This window comes from Hibiscus syriacus, unplaced genomic scaffold (assembly GCF_006381635.1).
Source record: "Hibiscus syriacus cultivar Baekdansim isolate YM2019G1 unplaced genomic scaffold, ASM638163v2 tig00112159_pilon, whole genome shotgun sequence".
Lineage (NCBI taxonomy): Eukaryota > Viridiplantae > Streptophyta > Magnoliopsida > Malvales > Malvaceae > Hibiscus > Hibiscus syriacus.
The window spans coordinates 2,134,108-2,151,701 of NW_024063263.1; the positions used below are offsets into that span (position 1 = coordinate 2,134,108).

General features: G+C 35.6%; 2 protein-coding genes and 1 pseudogene across 3 annotated transcripts; all 3 read right to left on the reverse strand.

The window, feature by feature from the left end:
- Nucleotides 1-647: 647 nt before the first annotated feature.
- LOC120175248 (proteasome assembly chaperone 4-like) lies at nt 648-2,063 on the reverse strand. Its single transcript, XM_039181918.1, has 5 exons — nt 1,838-2,063; nt 1,696-1,764; nt 1,517-1,592; nt 1,165-1,229; nt 648-913 (listed from the first exon to the last, which is right to left on the reverse strand). The coding sequence occupies exons 1-5, from the start codon at nt 1,979-1,981 to the stop codon at nt 827-829; spliced, it is 441 nt and encodes a 146-aa protein (XP_039037849.1). The 5' UTR covers nt 1,982-2,063; the 3' UTR covers nt 648-826.
- A 531-nt stretch (nt 2,064-2,594) lies between these two features.
- LOC120175246 lies at nt 2,595-3,650 on the reverse strand. Of its 2 annotated transcripts, none has more exons than XM_039181916.1 (2): nt 2,852-3,650; nt 2,595-2,752 (listed from the first exon to the last, which is right to left on the reverse strand). In XM_039181916.1, exons 1-2 carry the CDS (start codon nt 3,600-3,602, stop codon nt 2,646-2,648), a joined length of 858 nt encoding a protein of 285 aa, XP_039037847.1. In that variant the 5' UTR covers nt 3,603-3,650; the 3' UTR covers nt 2,595-2,645. The 2 variants fall into 2 exon arrangements, with proteins under 2 accessions (XP_039037847.1, XP_039037848.1); XM_039181917.1 differs by having other exon boundaries at nt 2,595-2,746; nt 2,852-3,644.
- A 1,769-nt stretch (nt 3,651-5,419) lies between these two features.
- Nucleotides 5,420-15,980, reverse strand: LOC120175037 (annotated as a pseudogene).
- Between the last annotated feature and the right edge of the window lie 1,614 nt (nt 15,981-17,594).

Genomic DNA, 17,594 nt, shown 5'->3' on the forward strand with positions numbered 1-17,594 from the left:
AAAAAAATAAATTTTGTTAAATACATATTTTAGAACTACTTGATTAAAGATTTCTAAAATATATATATATTTTTTATTTTTATCAATAATTGATTTTAAATAATGAGTCAAAGTTCAAAAAAATTGATCCAATAAAAATCAATAAAGGACATTTTAAATGGGACATAATAACCATCACTTTATTTTTTTTAAAATCGTTTATGTTGTCTCGATATTTTTTCGATCAAAAAGATCACTAAATTACAATATATCTTCCCTTTTTCTCGATTCAAACTCGTAAAAAAATCTTTTAAACTCTTCAAATCACAATTGAAACTAAAAGCAAAAAATATTACGGTACATCTCTGTCATCAGTTTGAAATCGAACAATGTTAATCTTCTGATTCGAAAACAAAACGTTTTTTACTATTGAAATCAACCAACAACAATTTCGTTCATCGAAATCGTGACTTTTTGTGGTGGCTAACAATTTGGGATCATAGGATTTTATTGGAGAAGAAAACTTTAAGATGCCACATCAATTTATATTTTAAATTCAAAATTCATTCATCAAAGAAGAAAATTCAAAATCCAAGCATAATAGAGGGACCGAAACTGAAATTATACCATTTTTCTTTGTAATGACCAAAAAAAGGGAAGGGAGCTTATAATCAACCATAACCTAAGGGTTAAACTAGCATCAAGCTCAACAACAAAGTTGTAATCAACCAGATACATGGGAGCTAACAACCAGAGCATTATGTTTGCTGGTTAAATCGATTCCATAACTGATGCTAACATTGTAAGCTTGTAAGAACTAATTGCTTACCGAATGCAACTGCGAAGACTACAACTCCGGCCCTGGGGATCGGGATTTCGGCCTCGAGTAGCCAAGGGTAAGTAGCTTCTCTATCAACTTCTTTTCAGCATTTGCCTGAGAAGAAAAACTATACGAATGAGAGATTACAAGGTGAGCCATACCGGAAAAACTTATGATCCTAGAAGATAATGCCGAGACGGGCACGATCGTCTCGGATGCATTCCCATTGAGTCCTCTGTCACTAGAGGACATCAGCCACCAAATCGATCAAAGCAAACGATTTGGTGCATAGGGCCAGACTCAAACTAAAATTCAAATATCAATAAATGTTTGCTTGAATCAAAGTACAAATATCAAAACCAAACCTCAAGCATGGGGTTATTCTTTGGGATATTGCAAGCCAAGATTATATTAAGCCCAGTCTTTAGCACTGCAAACAAATCAATTTGCTTTTAGTTCAAGCCAGAAAGAGGGGGCGATCTAATTATAATTTTAGACCCTTTATTATATTGGAATTTAGGATTTAATCCTTCCACTTTAATTTGACATAATTTGATGTTTTAGTTATGTTATTAATAGATCCAAATTGATAACATTTATTAGCAGTTCGCGGTGCTATCAATTTAATATCGAAATTTTAGCACAGTGGAAGGACTAAAACCGTAATTAGACCAAAAAAAGTATACAAAATTTTGGGAAATTTTGAAGAAAACTGACCTAATCGTCGAGCAATTCCAGAACCAGTATTATCTGAAGCACCTCCAATAATTGAAGTCACGCTCACCGAATTATTCTATTCATAATCATGAATCTTTGTTTTTATTTTAGCAACAATACCAGATCTATCATAATCGATGATAACAGAGTAATGCATCGAAGAGAAAAATGAAACTAACAGGTCGTGTAGGAGCAGCGGCGTATAAATTCCCCAGTTTAGCAGAGTCAGAGCCGATCCACACGTATATCTATCAATTAATTAAACAATAAATATGCAAATTCCGAGAGATTTGAGTTAAATAAGTGAAGAAATAGGAATACCTGCTTGGCGAGGCGAATGATCTGAAAGTGGAGGGTCACTTCATCGATGAGCTCCGTAAAGGTTGTCACCTGCACGCCGCCAGCTGCTTCCGATGCGGCTTCAAATCCCGATGCTTTACCAAAAGAAGAAGAAGGAGAAGTCATGTCTTCGTCTTCCTTCCGTTCCGGTGTACGATTTAGCCTTTTAACTCACTCACTGAGTCTAAAAAGTATTCTTTGGTTTTACTTCTGCTAGGTTGGATTTCAAGGAGTTCTTAGACCCAGAAGAGAAACGCGGTAAAAAGTAAAAGTCGTAATTTTATGGGTTAATTGCAACAAACACCCCTAAACTATGACTAAATTTAAAATTAATCCCCAAACTTCATTTAAATGGAACCTCAAGGCATCAATATGGGATCTAAGTCCTTCATTAACTTAATCATCGACTTGGGCGTTAAATGATAGCTTGAATATATTATTCATGTATTTAAAATACATGAATAAAACTTTAAACACATTTTATATCTATCTTCGTTAACTTAATAAACGAGCTTTTAAATAAATTTGTTCGTGAATATAAACAAACCAAACACACATATGTTCATGTTCGTTTATTAGACGAACATAAAATTATGTTCATACTTATTTATTTAACTTATTAAAAGAATATTATAAGAACGATTCATAAACAATCTGCCGAATGCTCTGTTCATTTCCGCCCTACATTTAACACAAAGTGACCTTACAAAGCAGAAACAGTTGTAGGGATTTTGATTTGCTGTAAATGGAAAAGGAAACATAGATCACACCATATACAATGTTTATATGGTTATATTATTAAGTAAGTAAGTGCTCCCAACACAAAGGCAAATGCATGAAAATTTGTCCAAAAATCAAGCTTTTGAACTCCTCCTATATCTCCCATGCTACCTGCAGCTAGAAAAGCAAGCAATTAAAGGACTAATTTAGTGGTTTTTAAAAAAATAAAAGGACTAAAACAAGCATTTATGTTTAGTTGGTAGTTGAGTTCCTTACCACACTCTCTGGTAGAATTCATGGAGGTAGAGCAGAGGCACATCATGACTCCGGTCTCGGTGTCGTAGCCGCAAGTACCGCCGGACCTCGTGCACCGATCGCATCCGGTGTCCGGCATCGAGTACGACAATTTAATCCCGTAAACCCAATCCAACGGTCCAATACCCTTCAAGCTATCAGCATTGATGACACTAGTATAATGCGTGCAGTCCAAGATGTTCATGCTCATATACTTCACCGTGTCGTATCCGGTGAAACAACACGGCGGGGAGCTATTCGTCGACGAATGGAAGATCCTGAAGGCGTTGCACGCGCCGTAGAGCTCGTCGCACGAATGTCCGGCGAAGTCGAAGCAGAGATTCTTGTAGTGGTTTAGCACCGGAGAGTCGATGGAACAGTTCAGGAGCGCGAAAACGGTGTCGGATGTCGGAGGGATGATGACCGATTGAACGTCCGACATGGCGAAATCATGGTGGGGTTGAAGAATGGCGCATGTCGACATGGCGGGGTCGTATACCACCATCGTTTTCTTCTCGTAATCGATCGACTCGACCTTGTACCGACCCGATGGTGTTACGAAGAACAGGTCGTTGGTGCAGTTCAGCATCTGGCGGTACTGCGGGGCGCCGCATCCGTCGTCGACGCCGAAAGGGTATTTTATAGCAACGCCGCCGCATACGGTTCGACAAAGGGTGACGCTATAGACAGGTAGGAACCGAAAAATGAATACCAATGCTACAAAGAACTGCATTTTTTTTTGTTTACAGTTGAGATTATACCTAAATGAAACTGAGCTTGCTGTGTTGGTAATGGCCGTATGAAAAGGAAGAACGAGGATACCGAGATTTTTGGTGTAAAAGTGAGGTTAACTTTTTGACTGATAGGGTCGATGTGGGATCCATAAGTTTGAAAAAGGAATGGAAATGATAATTTGAATTGCAGGAAGCATTATTATTATTATTATGAAATGGCTCTTGGCCCTATGTTTTATGTTGTTTACAGTGCTTTTATGAGTGGAGCCATTACCTGGCATCCAATTTGGGTTCTATCATCGAGGATGCCCTGCGTTTTTCTTACATGTCTACAGACTTGCAATTTTCTAGCACCATCAGCATTAGTTTTTCACCATCCTATGGCTGAGGATGTCAGTAGGCTGTTAATATTCTGTCACTACAAACCAAAATATTTAGAAATGATGGTCCATGCATTATCATCTTGTGAACTATATATAGAGATCAGCTCGGACTATATAAGCAGACTTTACGGTGACGATATTGTCCGTAGACCATCGAACGAACCAACACAAAGCTAGAACAAGATGCATCCGGCCGCGGCATGACCTCAACCAACGGACCTGCAGCATGACAATCGATTACGAACTTTCTGCACAAGGTATTGATATGTGGCTCGAGATACTCTCTTGTGTAGCAGCGGCACGCCCAAGTATTTTCCTAAATCATCCATTTCAACGAAACCAAATGTACAACTTATGCACTGTGGAATATGAAGTGGTACATTTATGTTCGATTTCGCCGGGCGGAGGCCGGATTTGGGGTCACAGCTCTTTCTTGCATGGGCTGGATGGTATGCATCTTCACAACTTTGTATCTTTATATTTCATATTGTTCACTAAAGCTTTCTACGGACATGCAGGCTATGCATATGAAAACTGGGTAGTCATTAAGGTAACCGAGTTGTCCTGTTTACTCCACAAGTTTCTTTTTCCTCGAAACACATATTGATGGATTACGACTAATTGCGATAATTAACAGGACATGCTGAAGGTTCCATTGCTCTATATAGTCGGAGCTTTTATTCCGGCAACAATGATTGCTGTCTTATATTATTTTGATGAGACGATATTTGATGTCGAGAAGGAAACCAATGATCTGCTTCCCATCCAGGCAAAAGAACAGCGGCTCAGTAACTTGCTTCATGCTACAATGGTTGCAGGATGTGTTGCGGCAATGCTTTGGGGCTACTTTGCATTCAAGGCCATCGAGAGCTTGCCCGGAAACCAGTTTTCGGGGCGGATATTGTTGCTCTTCATGGCGCCGAGTAGAAGATACAAGTAACCTCTTAAAAAGTTCATTTGCTTCATCATCTTGTTCGAGTCACATTTATTTAGCATGTTCATGTACTTACTAGAGGAGTAACATGCCACATTTATGGAAACCGTACCTTTCAAGACAATTGCTGTGTTTACGACATTCCAGACAACATACTTGCTTGTTTGTTTTGGGATTACTCGGGTTCCGATTGCCGGGGTTCTTTGTTGAAGGAAAACAAATAGAGTAGGTGGTGGACGACAGCAGAATTAACACACACAGGTGCATCCAAACTCTGTGGTCCATAAACCCTGATTCACACCAATAGCTTCACGTCTCCTTCCACATGGCAAGACGAAGAGAAGGCACGTGTCATCTTGGACTTCACGAGTGGAGAGTAAGGACTAATCATCATCTTAAAATTTATTCTGGGTGGAACTTGTCCCATATTCTTAATATATTATGTTGGAGCATTAACACGTGTTTATTGTTGTAAATATGTTATTCATTTACAAATACGATACAATACAAGAATACTTCTTCGCCTTGCATAAATAAACATGTTTGAAAATAGCAACTGCAAGTTGCCCTACCCGGACCCTGCACTATCATATAGATTGATCTCTGTGCAGTGTACACCACCACTCACTCACATGCTTAACCATCTCAATCCTTCGCCTGCTTACCTCCCGCCTCCGATGGTATCGGTTAGAAAATTCTCATAGCCACACCACTCATTCTGGATATGAATACTTCTCGACCTACCACCGGAGTTAGCATCGGAATAGAGTTCATAATGCAGAGTACATCAACTCAAATCGAAACCAGCATCTGCATTTATGGCGTATAGCAATTTGGTTTCCAGTTGCTCTTTGCTGCACCATAACCACATCATATTGTAATGAAAAGGTTCAGCAAAATGTCAATTAAAGAAAAAATAACAAGTGACTACAGTTATGATTTGGTGTAGAAGAGTGTGACTACAGTTATGATCAGGTCGGAATTCTTTTATGAAATTCGGATTTCGGGTCGGGTAAAAATAAATTAACTGACCCTATTTCCATATGTAATGGGGTGAGGGGGAGGTAGGGTGGTAGGTTGCCCCCAACGCCAGATTGAGCGCAGCTTCCGTGAAAGACCTCCGGCAGTTAGAATTATGAATTGTCCACCGTGAGACTCGATCCCACGACCACAAGGTTAAGAGCCTTACGCTCTACTAAATGAGCTGGACATGTAAAATCTTAAAATTGGTCAGGTCAACTCACGTCCTACCCGTCCAGGAATAATCGCAAAAATACCTTCTTATATATTTATATATCATTAGTTAGGTTTCGATAAAACTATATGTAAAAAAAATTGCATGCAAGGTACTAGAATTATGATATTAAATTAAATTTTACTTTGATTTCATGTCATCAAATTGAATAAATTAGTATTTCATTCAATTATTTTTCTATTTTGACAAAACTTATGTGAAATTGCAAATTATGTTAAATCGGGTCGGGTTTCCAATTAAATTTTGGGCCGGGTTCACAGCGGGTAAATTATATTTAAACTCGGGTTAGAGTCGGGTTTTATTGGGGTCATATTAGGTCGGATTCAGGTCGGCCAAAAACCCATCCCATTGCCATCCTTAGCCACCACCACTTTCATGCCAACAATTCAAAAACAACTTCTATCAAAGTCATATTCTATGGTAAGCTACTACTAGAGAGAGAGAAAACCTTCTATATGGCGGAAGCTTTAGAAGGTTCATACAAGTCGCCGATGTTGGTAATCGGTCCAATGCTTCTTCAGAAGCACTGCCACCAGCTCTGCAAAATGAGTTGATAGTAAAATCTTTAATTTGGATACAGAAATGAAGAAGAAGAAGAAGAATGCATAGTGTATTTGGTACAATGAATACCTTTGTATGCAAAATAAAGGTTCAAGATATTTGAATCCCAGCAACGGGCCTCGGGAACAACCAGTCACGAACCTAAAAAGAACCTCGTTAAATTATTATTTTCCCTCGTGTACGTAATCCCCGGAGGCGAATAATTAAAGTAGCCATTATAGGAGGACAAACATCACACAAGATCAAAGGTGATGCAACTCACTTCAAAAATCTCTTTTGGTTTTCCAGTGAAAAGCTTTTGAGAACTTCCCAAAACATTTCTATGACATAGTGCTCCTGTCAAGCAAAGAAGTGAAAATAAGCTCTGAAAGCAAATACAAAGAGCTGGTTCTTGATAAATATGACAGATATGTTAACAAGTTAATTCGGTAACAATTCGCATTCCCGTCATTTCAACTGGAACAAAACTAGGAAAAGTCAAAGCACGGTTGGACTTTGGTATGTAATATGTAATAACCATTCTAATCCATCAGGGAAATAAGGAGAGCAGTAAAAAACTTACACCATGGTAGCCACCTGCATAATTAGTATTGTGTCGTAGGTCATCAACATCCAAGCTGTCAAGTGAACCTGATATCAGAAGCTGCAAAGAAAAAAAAACATTACGGGGATTTAAGAGAATCTCAAAAATTATATTTAGCAGATGCTCTCAACTGATGAAATTTTTAATTCGAAAGATAAGCAGATGTTTCAGCCGGGGTGAATGCCGTAATTGTTTCATTGTCTTAAATCATCACAGAAAAGATGTTAGGAACTTAAGAGGTTCACACACATAAAGTATAATTGATAGGAAACTTGAACAATGCTAAAGGAATTTATGCATGGCAATCACAAATCTTCGGAAAAGTTTCTATTCACAGAGAGAACAATTTGAAGGTTCTTTAACTTTTCGAAGTCGAAAGGAATCTGGCAAACTCCATCAATCATGTTTAGATAGGTAGTCGTAAAGTACTATTGTCGGCAAAGTGAGTACAGCTTGCAAATTTTAAAAGTAGGCTACAATACCTGCAATTCTTGTTCATTAAACATATCAATCCACTCTCTCCGTATAAGTTGCTGAAATCCCTAAGGAAATGTGTACTTTGTTGTCGTATCTGCAATGACACCACTTCATAGTGCCATTATCATGCAATATATAAGACAAGTGCATTAAGTTACTCAGAAATGAAGTACCTTACTACCTGAAAATTCAAACGGTGGTTAGATACAAGGTGAATAAATGTGATAACATTATCATTAGTAACACGTATGTTTTTGCCTCCCGGAAGCAGCTCTTCTTCTGTCTGCTCTCCATATTCATTATTCACAATCACAAAGTAGAGCTCCAACTCTGAAATGTCCCCTTTATAATGCTGAAAGTCATGGAAAAGGTAGGGATTAGAATGCTAGAGCCATACATGTAGGCCACGTCAAAGTGTGCCTATGCAATTAATATTTCCTTAAAAGTATGAATGCAAGAGATATGAAAGGAAAAAGGTCGAGAAAAATAACCTTCAAGAAAATAAGGTGACGGTATAACTCAGGATCCAAGGAAGGCAAATCATTTAAATAGTTGTACCTAATCAATTAAAAGGAAAATACATGTATAAATATCTCTAAAATATAAGGTCTTCCAAAGAGGAAACCAAAAGAAACCTTACTTTTGTTTCAATTTGCTCAAGAAGAATGTCGCAAATGGTATATCGACAAGGATTCCTTCAAACATGGCCTACAAGGTAACATCATGCCTCGTCAATAAGCGTATGCGTATAATAGATAACGCTAAGGTAGCATACTGGCAAATTAAATATTCATCACACAGAACAGATTAAACTTCAATAATGGAATGGCATACCTTTGCAAGGAGCGATCCCAAGAAATGGAAAAATTGGAGGTGTTGTTCATGTATCATTCCTGATCCAGGATTTGGGTATAGAAGATGATCAGCTGTTTCCTGGGTAGCCATGCGAAGTAGTATGTCAAAGAAACATATAAGAAAAAACAACACATAACAAGTGAGACAAGTTAACATGTACTACAAAGTGGATCCCAACTAGTGACAATCAAAGCTGATTTTAAACTAAAAACAAGAAAAGTTGATGAACTTTTCAATAATAGACATGCTAGTATGAGAAAACTTGTAGCAGAGAGTAATGATATCCTCTATCTTTTTATCAAAAAAAAATGATATCCTCTATCTGAATTCCAGTCTCTTCTATATCTTTCTACAAGTTCAGATTCCAATCAGTGTTAAACCATCTTTATCATTTAAATATTCCATTGAAGCAGAGCATTTTCTTGCCTAAAGCTCATGCCAATCACATCCATATTATTTTTTTAACAAACTAAATGAATAAATAAATAAAACTAATTGTGATCAAAGGAAATCTCATAGTTCTTTTATTGTATCCCTTGTTCAGAAAGAATTGAATATTGATCTTCTCTCTCAACCTGTTTGATCCAGAGGAGGCATGACATCTTAAATCATACCATCATAAGAGATAGTCAAGGAAGCCTCTAGTGGCATCTTTACCATAAGTGAAATAAAAATTTAAAATAAAATAAAATAAAATAAAAAGCATCTTGCCAATATGCCTAACCAGGCTTATCAGTGTATATGAAAAGATGAAAAGAAGATAGCAGTAGTATAAACTAACAACCTTAAATAACCCATACTGCACGTCAAACGCAGCTCGAGTAATATTCTCCATAAAATCTTTGAAAATTCCACCACCATCAATACCAGCTTCCTCCACTCCAAATTCATTGACAAACGTTACACGAATCTGTAAGGAAGCAAATGAAATTGCTTATATCATTGTTGGACAATGTCAGACCAGATTCCACTAGGCTATTAAAGATGATAGTTTTTACTGTGAGAAGACCAAAGTAAAGCATACCAGTCCTCTAAGATCCTCTTCAGATAAGGCACTCATCTGATTATAAGCATCTTCCAAAATATGATCCCTTCGTATTCTGAATCGATTTCTGGTAAAAACACCATGAGCCTCTTGTCTCTGCCTGACTGATGCTAGTTGTGACTGGTAGAAAAAGATATAGGAGAAGATAAAAAGAGAAAGAAAAAACAGAAATTAGATATCAATGAAAAATGACTCCATATTTGGGGCTTCATCAGTCCAAGGAATTTATACTATGATGGTCACAACAGTTTGATACTATTCCTCCAGATCCAACAGTTCCAAACAAAATTTTGCTATTACTCACTTACAGTGAATATTTTAACTCTGCTAGTGAATGGAATCAAGAAAGGTGCTTGCTTCAATATGCCATGTGCTTTTGTGCCTTCCATTACAGCCTGCTCAGATCAGAACAAACAAGTTACATCAGACAATTGATGGTTGGAACTTAAAGCTGCAATGGAGAAACCATTACCTGAGAAATAAAATAGTCATTTACACCATCAGCATGGAAGTCACTAGGGGGAGTAAATTGCCGCCGGTTATTCCAATCTTGCAACTATAAGTGCAGGTTTAAATAGTGAAATTAGAAAGGAGACAGAGCATAATGGTTCCCTACATGCCATTACTCTCAAGAAATGCATCATTCTATTTGTATTTATTCACCATAACCCAGTTAATTTTAATATCATTAACAAGACAAAATATCAACAAGTGGGAAGTGAGAAATTCAACAAGTTACACTGGCATCTACCTGCGATAGCAGCTCAGAGGCTACAGTACCAACCCTTCTTTGAATAGCTTCAACAGGGTGCTTCTTCTGACCAGAACTGTTGGAGATAGATTTCCCAGAACTGGGGTGAGCTGAAGGATTCACCCATAGGAGCTGCCACAGAGCCTTTATCGAGGATGAAAACAGATGAATTATACGAATGTCAATTAGACCATTAAGCAAGGTTACCCTACACAAGTAATTCCATGTAATCATGATAGTAATTGTTCCCACAATGTTATCTTAACGCTCATGGGTATCCATAAATCATGTCCTTAATCTAAAGAAGTTCAGTGAATACAAGATATTTTCCATAATCAAAATTCAAAATTGCTTCATAGTTTAAATAATAGTTTGCTGAACTACAATTTTACAAAATGAAGTCACCTGTCTCAGAATGACAATCAGGCATCTGACATCCTTCAAAGACAGTGGCTTCTCCTGCTCATAAAACTCCTCATTATCAACTATCATAAGCATGTGCCTATCAACCACAAAGAAGTCAGATTAGTCAGTCATCAATCGCTAAACAACATTCAGCATTTAGAAAAACAAATTAAGGATGAAGCATGCAACAAGAATTCCATAAAATTATTCTGACAAATCAACCAGCTATCTTACTTGTACACTGGACAAAATACAGACAATGGTAGCAGCCAACCAGGTGCATCTCCCAAAAGATATGAAAAGCGCTCAGGCAAGGATGGCCACTTCTGATTTTGATGACATCGCTTCATAAAATTCCAAAGCACTGGAACAAGTTCAGTTCTATACGCCAGTGCAGTCATGATTCTCTCTAGAGGTAGAGTATTGAATGTAACATGCAGAAAAGCACAAGCAGCAGCAACAGCTGCCACCTCCTTATCATCTGGCCCTTCATCATGCGAACCATGGACCGTGGAAATCCCTCCAAATAACACGTTAGTCTGTTCAGAAGAAACAAAATTTGAACCCTTTCTATGATATTGATAAGAAATCACCAAGTTGATAGGATCGCAAAAGTGATTTTCAAAGTAACGGGATGTGTCAGAAATGCCTACCAATTGTACAAGGAAACGTGAATCAATAGCATTTGTTATCTGCTGTTGCAAATTATCATCCAAAATGATTTCCACTGAATCATCACCCACGATCATATCATCCTCCCCAACTGTAGAACCTGCTTTCAATGAACCAATTTAAAGATGAATTGTTGTGCAAAAACTCAATTCACAATTGCAGTATCATAAAAAATGTATGATTTTCCTATCAAAGAAGCTAGGGGGAAAATCCATCAGCATGAGAGGAAAGAGAAATAGATGACATATCAAGAGGTAAAGCATACTTTCTCCGCTTGAAGATTTTATAGGAGGAAGAGCTTCCAACAAGAATGTAGTAACTGCTGCAAGGTCTAAGGCCTGCTCAAAATAAAAACAAAAAGGAGAAAAGTAGCTGAAAACCTGCTTAAATTAAAGTTGAAATTTCTCTAACATACGGAGCATCTTTGATGCAAACATAAAAATAGATAATCACATTTGACACTAATGTTAACACAGCTTTGATGGAAATATTAAGATCATAATTTGAAAGAATTAGCACAAGGAAGCTATTTGGGACTAACATCTTAAGATAAATGCATTTACATATAAACATATTCATACCACTTGATCAAATCAAAAGGATAAAATTGTTCAAAGGTCATACATGTAGAATCACTATATTTACTGCTATATAGAAAAGCTTATAGCAGAAAAAAATTGGTTCAAATAAAAATAAATCACCTTCTTACCATTTCAAATGAGCAGTCAGGCTGAGATAAAGCAGCACCTGTTGTTTCTAATATATTACCAAGGATGCAGGCATAACCAGGAAACTCATTCAATATATCAGTGGGAAGTACACTAGCATGGTTTTGCACATACAAAGCCATCTGATTAGTGTAGTACTTGATCAAGCTTCGAGAAGCAAAAACCTAAAATGTAAAAAATTATAATCCATAACAAGCATAAAATAAAGCAAAAAAGTTGCAATAGAAAGTTTGCTACTAAAATAAGATTTGGGATATCTGCAGCATTAACAGTAGAAACAAGCAATATAAAAGTAGAAACAAGCAGATATTTTGTAGAAAACATAAAAGTAGAAACAAGTAACAGCCAAGTAGAATAGAAAACTTATCACTTGGAAGTTTTTAAGCCACACATACCCCCCAATATTGAGGTTCAATCATTTAAAATTTTGAGGCCTCCAATTCTTATAAAATATATATATATATATATTGAGGTTCAATTAAGCTCAAAGAAACAACTTATAAAGTCTCAAACAAGTTGGACATAGAAGAATCCACCTGTTTCAAGTATGGAAATGTTTGCCATAAGAAAGGGATTGTAAGGATCTGGAATGAGAAACTCCACTGTGGGTCCACATTTGAGCAAGTACATGGACTCTGACCAACATGAGAAATCATACAAGCAAGTACGTGCTCCAATGCAGATACTTTCCCAGAAGAACCTTTAGCATTCATATTTTCCTACATGACAAGATAAAGGCAGCATCAGAAAAGCAGGAGGAAATCAATAAATCACAAGTCTTAAGATGCATAGTTATGGTGATAAGCATTTCAAAGTGAATACATAAGAAGTATATTCAATTAGAAGAAAACAAAGCCTGAGAAAAGGCTTGAAGAAGTAAATACCGTTGCTGTTAAAATAACTTCTCTAAACAGAGAGAATGCATTTCTTTGCATGAGATAACCAACTGTCTTACAAGCCCATGGCAGTTTAGGATCTAATAACAAAACCAATGCTTGAAGTAAGACGGTTGCTGGTTCACTAGACTCATCCCCTGTCATCAACAGTTGGTCTTTCAATTCATTTCTGTCCAATAAAAACTAATATTACCCACAGAAACAGGTTAAAGACATGCACAGAATACGAGTATATTAAGTTCTTCCTAACATCATAGTGCATGATACTACAAATGGGAAACGTGGAAAAAAGAGAGATGGGTGCAGGACAATATATATTAAGCTATCATCAAGATAAGGCATTCAATTTTTTCCCTTGTTTCAAATTCTATCTTAGATTCCTGAGATTCTAGATAGCCTCCAAAAGCTGACAAAAGCTGCTTACATATATATAGGAACACAGGCTCTATGATGAGATGCAAATATAAAAAACGAAATCTCAGATAACACCCGGCTGACAAAAGAAGGTTTGAAGGACTAACCTGTTGTGATGTATAGCCTGAATACAAGCAAATGAGAGTTGCTTCAACCTGTAGACAACCAAAGAATGATTGGATAAGTAGTCCAAGCCAGCAAAGAGTTCCACAACATCCCCTGTTGCATAATATAAGCTGAAGTTAAGAGAAATATGTATACTAAAATAATTACATGAAATACACAATAAATTACCCATAAATATGCAAAATTTAGAGAAAGAAAGAAAAGTGTTGCATAATTATATTAACACACAACATCTTTTCCAAAATACAACTATTCAAGAAGGGACCATGAAAGACGTACTACTATCTCGACCAAAATGCTGAATTAATCGGCAAGTCTCAACAAGAATAGAAAAATCATTTATATCCCGTGCATTAACGAAGAAAATTAGCTGGCGGAGAAACTCTGAGTCTGGACCAAAAAAATGCCTGCATAAACAGGGACAATCTGAACAGAATCAGGAAATAAATGTCGGCAATAGCAACTTATCACTTAATAGAGAATACATTCAGTCAAATTTTGTTGCTATTTTATTTTTATTATAATGTTTTATTATCTTTTAAACAGAAAATTAAATCATAAAAAAATATTTCAATTAATATTTTTTTAGTTTTATATATTTTATATTTAAAACGCCAATGTGTTTAACTTTCCTATTCAAATTGAAATATATCATTCATATTAATTTGAAATAACATAAAATGCAATAGAATTAAGAGCGAAACATTTATCAAACAGTATATATACGTGCCATAATCATCAGTAACATATCCAACATTTTTTTTACAATTCAAACTCAATACATATAAAGTTCAACATTACGAAGTCAACATTTAATTTTTCAATTTGTCAAACAACACCAAATCCTACTACAGATTCACATGAAAGAATAAGGCATTTCAAAATGCAAAAAAGCGGGCCAAAAAGAAATGGTGTTTGAATTCACCGTGTCAATAATAATGGAGTTCTGAATAATATGAACCAAAAGTGTTCCGCCAGGAAACACGTTAAAGACACAATAGTTTGTCCAACTTTACCTGTCTACATTTTGGCAGTGCTTTCCATAACTTCGATAGAACTGCTCTCGTACCTTGACACGTTCAACTTCCACTGCCTTTCTCCCTCTGAAGTATTTCTGTAGTTAATAGGTAGTCAACACTTTGCCAAATTTAGACCACCAAGTTCATAAAGACAGATCCAGAAGACCATTTTATTGACCTAAATTGCCTAATAGAAAAGTATAGCTTAAAGATTCTCATGCACAAACAAAGCCAATGCCAATTCAGTTTGTGATAAGAATTTGATGTTGCTAATCATAAAGCAGAAACAGCTAAGAAGGAATCAAGAGAAAAGACTACAAACCAAACAACACGCATCCTCAGGCATAAGGTAAGTGCAAAACAAAAAACTTAAATAAACAATGTAGGTTTTCATTTAATAAAAACTTAATTATCCCATGACCTTTCTAGCTAGGGGGACAGTTCATTTTACTGATAGCATACATATAATTCAGCTAGGTTGGACAGTTGAAACCTGATAATATGTTAATAATACATGTTAAAGCGCATATTTTCCAAAGTAAGTCTCTTTCCTAAATATGAGGAAGTTACAAGGAAAACACTCTATAACGCAATGATTTCATCTATAATTTGACCCCCCCAGACTCTATCATCACCTTATCTAGCACAAAAATAATGAGCCTACACATGATATTAAACCTGTGCAACAGAAAAATCTAATCAACCCTTCCCGTTACAAACAAACTGACAAATTCTGGAAACTAGAACAACAAAAGAAGCATTGCTATTTCCAGCAGTCCATTGCATATAAATTTGTATTTAAGCTAAACAAGCATCGATATTTTTCAAGAGATTAATTTTCAGCTCAACGCAAACATTGTTCTTCAACTATTAACCATGAAAAATAATCAATAAAGTTAATTAACGGCCTAATTCAAAAGCCAAACCTGAATCTTGAGAGCTGCAGAATTTTTCTGGCGCAACCAGAGACGGCGGTTGCGTTCCAAACGCGTCTGTTCAAGGAGTTTCTGCCTGTCTCTCTCCTTGGAGCTCCGACCTCTCAAATCAACCCGTTTCCGATTAGTCGGATCACCAGAGAAGAACATTCCCGAAACTCAGCACCTCTCCACTGAAAAACCCCCCAAGCTACACGAAAACAGACAATTTATTCCCGGGAAACAAAATCAGCGCTTTCTTTTAGATTAGATTTGCGATTAAACAATGGTTTTCTTGTTATCAGATTGAAATAAGAGATCGGTGAGGTGCGATGGTTTGTGTTTGTATGGAGAGAAAAAAAGGACAAATATAATAATAAATTGAACGGGAAAAAAAAACAGTTAAAAGGAAACTTGAAGAAGGTTTTTGGGAGAAATATTGTCACGATTTTTATAATTTCTTATGAATGAACTAATTAAATAAGGGTAAATTATTGATTTAGTACTTGAACTATTAGTTTTTGTATTTTTAGTACCTAAACTTTCAATTTTTTTCAAAATAATACCTAAAGTTTAGTTTTCATTTTTATTTTATTACCCACCGTTAAAAAATTAACGAGTTTAGTATCTAAACTATCAGTTTTGGTACATTTTAGTACCTAAACTTTCAAAAAAATTTCAAAAAATTAACGTTAAATTTGAATAGGTGTACTAAAATGAAACAAAAACTAAAGTTTTTTATAGCTAGATACTAAAATGAAAGCAAAACTAAATTTTAGCTATGGTTTTGAAAAAGTTGAAAGTTTACGTACTAAAACAAATAAAAACTAATAGTTTAGGCACTAAATGTGTAACTTGCCCATTAAATAAAGATTAAATTATGCCATATGGTCACTCAATTATTAAAAAAATTATAAATAATTCATTGAATTTTAAAAAGTTACAATCAATTCATCCAATAGATTGATTGTAGTAATTTTTTATTAGTCTAGGGTAATTACAAGCGGTAATATTTATTCTAAAGGCTCTCAACCTTTTTAACAATAGACATTCAAATACTCTACAATCGTTTGTGTTTGTCGTTTGTGCTTGAACCTATGACCTCTAGGGATAACAATCATCATTTTAACCACTGATGTCGCTTGGTGGTAATAATTAGATTAGTGTATTATTAAATTTCGAACATATGATAAAGATGTCAATAAAAAAATATTTCTAATATTTGTAAATTTACAAATAAGTCATCATAGTTCAAAAGATTGAAATTTTGTCACTCAATTAATGTTGTTATAAATAGGTTATTTGATTTTGGGTTTCTTGGGGTTTATTTCAACAATCCAAATGATGGTGGAGCTATCGTTGGTGAGAGAAGGAACATATCTTGAGATGGAGGTCATTTGACGATAGACGATATAGATTGAAGTTCAAGAAATTTAAACGCTTTGAGCTGATTTTTTAGCTTTTAAAAGAGATTTTTTAGAATCTAATATGATAATTCGAACGATAAATTTGAGGTGAATCTTATGATGAGATTTGGGGTTCATCAACCGCTTAATACCAATAGATTTTATGTTGTATGCGACTTAATTGTTACAATTCATTAATTGAGTGATTTGATTGTAACTTTTAAAAATATATAGATTTTTCATGATTAAAATATTCTACATTGGATTGTCGTTTGCGACTTAAGAGTGCAATTATTTGATTTTAATAATCGGTTAATGTAATGATTTGATTATAAATTTTAAAATTAAATAGAGTATTTATAAATTTACTAATAATTGAGTCGTGTGTGGTGTAATTTACCCTCAAATAAATTACGAAATGAGGAAGAAGGCAAGGTCTTATAAGACGGGAAAATGTAGGCTTGACCCATTAAGCCCATTTACGAAACCCTAATTCAATGGGTTCAATTCCAATCCAACCCTAATTTGCCATTATTTGTTTCATCAGCCCGCTACACGGTTTTGTTT

Excerpts from the sequence above, each read along its gene's own strand:
- LOC120175246 (XM_039181916.1), bottom strand. The coding sequence starts at position 3,602 with ATGCAGTTCTTTGTAGCATTGGTATTCATTTTTCGGTTCCTACCTGTC. Across the intron at positions 2,753-2,851 it reads GAATTCTACCAGAGAGTGTG|CTGCAGGTAGCATGGGAGAT; the intron begins GTAAGGAACTCA and ends TTGCTTTTCTAG.
- LOC120175248 (XM_039181918.1), bottom strand. The coding sequence starts at position 1,981 with ATGACTTCTCCTTCTTCTTCTTTTGGTAAAGCATCGGGATTTGAAGCC. Across the intron at positions 1,765-1,837 it reads TCATTCGCCTCGCCAAGCAG|ATATACGTGTGGATCGGCTC; the intron begins GTATTCCTATTT and ends ATTAATTGATAG. Across the intron at positions 1,593-1,695 it reads CCGCTGCTCCTACACGACCT|AATAATTCGGTGAGCGTGAC; the intron begins GTTAGTTTCATT and ends GATTATGAATAG.